The 6,891-nt window shown below is 57.0% G+C and overlaps 3 protein-coding genes across 3 annotated transcripts; 2 read left to right on the plus strand and 1 right to left on the minus strand.

Annotated features, from left to right (window-relative positions):
- On the plus strand, positions 1-686 carry H310_07780 (hypothetical protein). The gene has a single exon (XM_008873274.1). The coding sequence runs from the start codon at positions 47-49 to the stop codon at positions 530-532; it is 486 nt and encodes a 161-aa protein (XP_008871496.1). The 5' UTR covers positions 1-46; the 3' UTR covers positions 533-686.
- Positions 687-3,064: 2,378 nt separating this feature from the next.
- H310_07781 (hypothetical protein) lies at positions 3,065-4,027 on the plus strand (the record flags this gene model as incomplete). Its single annotated transcript, XM_008873275.1, has 3 exons — positions 3,065-3,715; positions 3,767-3,933; positions 3,991-4,027. 3 exons carry the CDS (start codon positions 3,065-3,067, stop codon positions 4,025-4,027), a joined length of 855 nt encoding a protein of 284 aa, XP_008871497.1.
- A 202-nt stretch (positions 4,028-4,229) lies between these two features.
- On the minus strand, positions 4,230-6,695 carry H310_07782 (hypothetical protein; the record flags this gene model as incomplete). The annotated part of the gene is made up of 5 exons (XM_008873276.1): positions 4,230-5,363; positions 5,442-5,855; positions 5,916-6,086; positions 6,134-6,459; positions 6,518-6,695. The coding sequence occupies 5 exons, from the start codon at positions 6,693-6,695 to the stop codon at positions 4,230-4,232; spliced, it is 2,223 nt and encodes a 740-aa protein (XP_008871498.1).
- Between the last annotated feature and the right edge of the window lie 196 nt (positions 6,696-6,891).

The raw sequence follows: 6,891 nt of genomic DNA on the forward strand, positions 1-6,891 counted from the left end.
CTCGGTTGATCGACTTGTTTTGACGAAGTTGGGTGACGACGATTCCATGCACGACGTCCACAACTCGTTCGACCCTGCTACGATGCTCCAAGTCAAACACATCACGGAAGTGACGGATGCGAACCGCGAATTGCTCCTTCGCGCTGAACCTGTCCACCGCGAGCTGCGCCCCCAGCTCGACGCAGCATATTTGGACCAACTAGCCGGAATCTTTCAAGACCACGGCGAGCTCGTGGTGGCCATGGACGCCAACAATGCGGTCGTCGGGATCGCGCTCTTTCATGTGTATCGCGATACATTCAGCGGGCGCAAGCTGTACGTGGACGACTTGGTCACGACGTCGGCGAGGCGAAGCCAGGGCGTGGGCCGAACTCTCTTGACGTGGCTCAAGCAGGAAGCCGCGCGACGGCACACGACGCACGTGATCTTGGATTCGGGCGTCCAGCGCTCAAATGCCCATCGCTTTTATTTTCGAGAAGGCCTGACCATCGTTGGATTTCACTTTTCGACCCCCACCGACGACTCTGAATAGACACGGTTCGACATGTCTTGAAACAGTGCAACCGTGTTCGAATAGACGATCGTGGACGACTCTCTGCGCGGGATGCCATCGCAGCACCCATCCATTTTCATCCTCACTGTTCTCGATATGCATGTAATGGACCAAACACCTTCCCAACACAACAGCGAACGCCGCGACGGTCGAGTGCGACATGGCTCGTTCTACGCCGACGGGTCGCGCTGGACTTGCCGCGATTTGTGACTACAGTACGGCGCCCCATTATTCAATTTTACGCAATTTCGCTGATTGCTACGTCGCCCTGAGATTGGGATGGGCCGGGCCCCGTTCGTCCCGCCGGCAGGCTGCGCATGTTGGGATGCGCCAAGATCGAACGGGGGGGCGACGTGCCCACTTTTCGCCGACAAGGGAGGTCGCTTTGAGTCGCTTTTCTGTGTCCAAATGATATCGGGCGAATACGAGCCTGCGCACCTTTCCCAAGTCCAGAGGACTGTCACACGTAGTGTACACCCGTCCAGTGGAAACCAGGTTTTGCGGAAGGATGACATTCGAATTCGAAGCCATGTACGCGTGATTCGCGAGGCCGAGAGGAGGGGAGGGGACGAGCAATACCACCTTGTCGTCTGTGGTCTGTGCGCTCCATCGCAGCACGTTTCCCTCGACTCCCACGCGCGACCATCGGCAAAGCCCAGCCTACGCCATGCACGGTTGCAAGGTCGACAACGAAACGACCCACGCATTCGTTTTGATGTGCGTCGAATGCTCCCAGATCTGTACGCCATCGCATGCGACGCCCTCACGACACACACCAAACATAAACGCGTGAACATCTCGATCGATCGGTTTTCTATGCACCACATTCCAGAGTGTCCGAGGAAACTCGGGCAGATAGCATTTTGCCAGATGATGCCGACTTCGGTCCCCCCACGTGTGGCAAGTCCAAAATTCTCGATCCGGTACCTTCTGCACGGCCCGATCCCTATCGCATACCAGTCGCCGCCCGGGCAGTGGCTCTGTTCAAGATGCATGACGGCGGCGTCGCGGCAATCGACCAAGCGGTCGCTCTCCCCGAGGATACGAACATGCAAAGTGGATGGCTGTGGCAATGTCGCGGTCAGTCGAAAGCTGTGCATCAGCCACGGGGTACGCCATGGCTATCGAGGCACCATTCTAACACGTATCCATAAAGGGAGGGGCGCGATGTAAGGTGGACACTTGTCCGAACGGCGCCAAGCACGACGGCCTATGCTGGACGCACGGAGGCTCTCGGGCATGCACTGTCCACGGCTGCTCGAATCGCACCAAAGCGCGAGGGCTCTGCTGGAGCCACGGTGGTGGGAAGCCGTGTAACTCGCCCACATGCACCAAAACGGCCCTTCGACATGGACGCTGCTGGGCGCACGGCGGAGGTATACTACATGCCACCCCTGCCTCGAACGACGGCTTTGAACGACATGTACAGGAAAACGATGTCTCCAACCGGGGTGCAATCGGCCAGGACTGCGTCGCCATCAAGACTTGTGCCAGCAGCATGCGGACGAGAACGTTTGCCAGTCGGTGCATTCCATGGCCCGTATCGGCCGTCCAGCGTAGCTGCCCCGGCGACTTGCCGCTTTGAGAGTGAACCAGACTCCATTTCTTTACCTCGTCTGCGAGCCCAAACAAGGCGCGCGGCGAAAATATGGCAAGTTGAAGGGCATTCTTCACCGCTGGTATCACCTGCCGTTCGAGCACTGCTCTGTGAAGAGCCGACGCGCCAACCAGCGCTGGAAAAGACAAGGTGTTGGAGGCTGGGAAGGATGCGCAAGAGATGAGAGATTGATCGTGCAAGAAATTTCTGGAGGATCGAATGGAAGGACCGATTCAATGTTGAACGGCCTCTTCGTCCTTGGCATCACAATGTCGGGATGCCACCCCCTCCATTGTGTTAAGTTGTGAATGAGGTTGCAAGCACGTGGGCTTGAAAGTACATGCCAGTTCAAGCGCAAGACGGGGGCCCCAGTCCCTCCGCTGACATGACGGCAGCTGCATCATCCGCACATGCACCTACTGAAAATCCCGCGACACAATGCCTAGAAATCCGACCTCTGCCATGATGTGCGGCGCATTCCCTTGCGTTATCTCGAGCCTTTGAAGCAGTGACACAGCAAGCGGGAACAGTGTATCCGCCTGGAAGCGCTGCGCTGGGTGAAGAGACATCAGACTCACTAGGTAAATGCTAATCATTGCTGCCTGGACGGTTGACAACGCGCTGCTTGGCCCATCACGGTATTGGGATGTTTCGGAAACTTTCCAAGCCAACATCGGTCATCCAGCCACCATCCATGACATCCTACATGGCGCTCTGCCGAACTGCATGATAATGCATGGCCCTTTCAATCGCTCTTGACGGCCATCGCGGCGTGCGGGAATGGATAGCGTGGCTGGTGCCGCTTCCCATGCGCTGGCGCGACTCAACGTTTGAACCTCTCCTTAGACAGATATTTGGTTTCAGAGGTTTTCCATGGGACTGCTCAACGGACAGCAAGCATCTCGAACGGGATCATGGCGTCAACAACGGTGTACTGGGAAGTCCTGGCAACGGCGAAGGAGGCGGCCCGACTTGCTGGAAAGCACATGCGGGCTCATTTGGGATCCGTGAGCGCGGCCGCCGCGTCGAAGAGCAACAAGGATGACTTGGTCACGGTGGTCGACAAGCAATGCCAGGAAATTATTGCCGCCCAGATCGCAGCCAAGCACCCGACGCACCGCATGCTGGGCGAAGAAGACGTGGATGCAGGAAGCGATGCGTCGAAAGCTGCCATTCAGTCGATGGACGGGACGCAGTGGCTGTGGGTGGTCGACCCAATCGACGGCACGACCAACTTCGTCCACACGCGTCCAGCCAGCGTCGTGTCGATCGCGGTCGCGTTGGAAGGGGTGGTCGTCGTTGGCGTGATATATGATCCGTATCGCGACGAGCTCTTCAGCGCACTGCGCGGCCATGGCGCGTATTTGAACGACGTTGCGATCCACGTTAGTCAAAACGAGCAGACGTTCTCGCAGGCGCTGGTGGGATTTGGAATTGGGACCAAACCCAGTGTTCGATTGCCCATGCTTGACGTGATTGCTTTGTTCTCACGCACATGCCGCGGGCTGCGTCTGCAAGGCGCCGCCGCGTTGGAGCTGGCCTGGACCAGCTGTGGCCGTCAAACGGTACAAACCTCGCTGCCTCTTGCTCACGTTTCATCGTAGTTCTTGTCGTAGGGCTTTTACGAGCTGGATTTGAACTCGTGGGACGTCGCTGCTGGCTCGTTGCTCGTGTCGGAAGCTGGGGGCCACGTCTCGGACTCGACGGGCGCTCCGTTCACTCTGCATACCCGTCACATTGTCGTCTCGAATGGACAGGGCACCATCCACCAAGATTTGTTGCGGTATTTGCATGCTTGTACGACTTTAAGTTCTTGCTGACATGCGGCTTCCCATCGTAGATGCATTGCCGATGCCAACGCAACACATCCACGCTAGAGCGTCGACAACGCCGCCATTAATTCACTCCAACTTCTTGCATCACAGGGTGGCTTTGGTTGCTCTAGGTGATGGATTTGCAAGCTCCCATGCATAGGATTGCTCGATTCGTTTCAACGACCTGTCGGCTTGCCGCAGCCGCTCTCGATGGATGGCCTGACATGGGACATTGACTGGACAGAACCGTCATCGCCAAAGACGTTCATTTCTTCTTGGCAGGTGTCGCTGGTGACCTCTTCACAGGGGAGCTTTTCGTCGATGGTTGGGTGGAGGATTTTCCGGGGCTCGCGCTGTTTGGTTGTGGTTTGGACTTGCCAGATGTTGCTCGGCCACTTGCGGCAGCTCCACGAGAAGGTGTGCCGGGCTTGGTTTTCTGGTTCGGCGTCGACGTTCTGTTGTTAGATGGTGGCCGCTTTGTGCTGTTGGCCTTGGTCGAGGTTTGGAGCTTTGCCTTGGCGTCCGCTGCAGCCTTCTTCTCGGCCAAAATCGCCAAGTGCTTGCCCCACTCTACGACCATGCGCTGCGAGAGCTCTTCCCGCATCATGGCACACCGTTCGTTCATCACGATGGTGGCTGCATCCCACTTGATGCCAATGCAAGAGTACATCGTATCCTGGTACGCATGCCACACAAGTGCTGTGTCGTGCACGATTTGGTCGACATGGAGCGGTGATGTGTTCATCGGAAGCCTGCGGTACAAGGCACACGAAGTTGCCAAGGCAGCAGTGGTGGTCGAGTCGGCGCCGCCCAAATCCAGCACCATTTTCACGTTCGCGCCGTGTTGAATGAGCCGGGTGACGTCGCCTGGTTGGATGCGGGGCCAGTTGTACACGAGCACACTTCCAGACGCTTGAATTGCCCAGGCAAGGCGCTCGTGGGCCATCGGGATTTCCCCCATTTCAGTGTCGCTGCCAGGGTCCGCACCGTTGTGGCTGACTTCGGGGGTACCGGCTGTATCGCCTCGCCACGCTTCCACGTCCAGGGACGAATACCCAAACTGCACACAGAGCCGATGGACCACAGACGAGATGTAAGCCCCGCCCCCAAGAAAAACAACCACCGGCAGGTCCATGCGCACGTCCCGCTTTCGTTTGGGCGGCATTACAATGGCTGGAAACGGTCTGTCATCGCGAGTTGAAAACTCAATGCTGTGTGGGCCCTTTGACGGCGTGTGCTGGAGCGACGAGGGACCGTCGACTGTGGGCGACGCAACTGCCGTCAAATACCGCAAAGCACGCCACGCAATCGAGGTTCGATCCGCGCTCTTGACGAAAGCTCCTTTGGCATCTTGGAATGCTGCCGCTTGCACATGCCCCATGCCCATCAAGTCGCACACCTGCAGAACGGATTCAACGCCACAACGGCTCGCTGTCAGCTAAAGGGATGGACACACGATTCAACAACGCAGTGTTACCATGTGTTGAAAGTCCATCGCGCGTCCACGTAAAATTCGTGCGTCGAAGGCGAGGCTGTCGGTATCGCGCATTCGCTTCCGGCACCGGCGCAGCTGAATTTTGGCACACAGCGCGTCCTTCGCAGCAGCGTCCCACTTCCGATGCATCTCGTCGATGGTTGTTTGCTGATGCTCGAGTTTTGTTTCGAGTGTATTGATTGTCGCATGGGCGTTGCGCAGCGCGGCTTCTGTGTCTGCTAGTCGCTGGCACTTGAATTGTAATGTGGTTGTCAGCGCCTGTTGAAGCATGAGATGGAGCGAGCTCGTGGCGATATTCGAATCATTCGAAACGACCTGGGTGAATGCGCACTCGCCACCATACAGCTGCATGATGAGCTCGTGCGCCGCTGCGTCTGCCGCGCCCACGCGGCTAAACTAGGAGCGGCAGAGATGAGGTCGCGCAGAACAGGACGACAAGGAGGGGGTGGGCATTACGTTTTCGACCATCGCGTCGTGCTTGCCCCGGAGCCGAGCACACCCGTCGACAAAAAGTTCGAGCTGTTCGCGAGTATGGGCCTCGAGCTTGAACAGGCGGGCGTTGTCCGCGCGCAAGTTTTGATTCTTCTCCAGAAGGAGGATTCGAAACTGGTCGTCGTTGGCCCGCAACTAAAGCACATGTGAGGTTTCCTGACGAACCGCATCATCTCGTTTACCTGCGTCAGGGTTTGCAAAAACCGCTTGATTTTATCGTAGCTGATGCTACCATGATGCAGCCCTCGCTCCGCCTCCTTGTACGCAGCCTCGAGCCGCATGAGCTCGTCACCCAGCGCAGCCATCTCTCGATCCAAAACGAAATCAAAAATGCGCTTTGATCCCGGGGGAGGCGCCGCGGCGGCGGTGGCATGATTCGGTCTCCGCGGCGACGTTGTATCAATAGGTAGAAACGCGTTGGTCAAGTTGGCGTTCTTTGCCAGGACAACAGCGTCCGTGGAGGGCGACCCCCCCGCGTCCAGCTCTTGCTTCCACGCCACAAATCGCCCTGAAGCATGTTAGCCCCATGCCACAGTCGAAGCAAAAGCACATCCCGTCCGACGTACCAAGTGCTGTGTCGCGGTCTTTGACAACCAAGTCGACAACACTCCGCAACACGTCCGTCTTGGTCGGAAATATTGCCGAGTCCAATTGAAATGTATCGCACAAGTGGGCCAACATTGGGCCATCGGCATCCTGAAGCGATTCCGTCACAAATGTTCGCAGCGCATGCACGAACGACATCGTCCCGCGCCGCCGACTCGCCTCCAATTGACCGTTTCCCATGTAACGTGATCGACCAATGATCGGCCAAATTTTCAAATTTTTCCAACTGAAATATCTCAATTGGTTTTCATGGCACGTCAATGAAACCAGCATTTCCGGAAAGCTGACGGAAAGCTCTTTCGCGACATGTTCAAATTTATCGATTTAAACATAA

Source organism: Aphanomyces invadans, assembly GCF_000520115.1.
Source record: "Aphanomyces invadans strain NJM9701 unplaced genomic scaffold supercont1.15, whole genome shotgun sequence".
Taxonomy (NCBI): Eukaryota; Oomycota; class Saprolegniomycetes; order Saprolegniales; family Verrucalvaceae; genus Aphanomyces; species Aphanomyces invadans.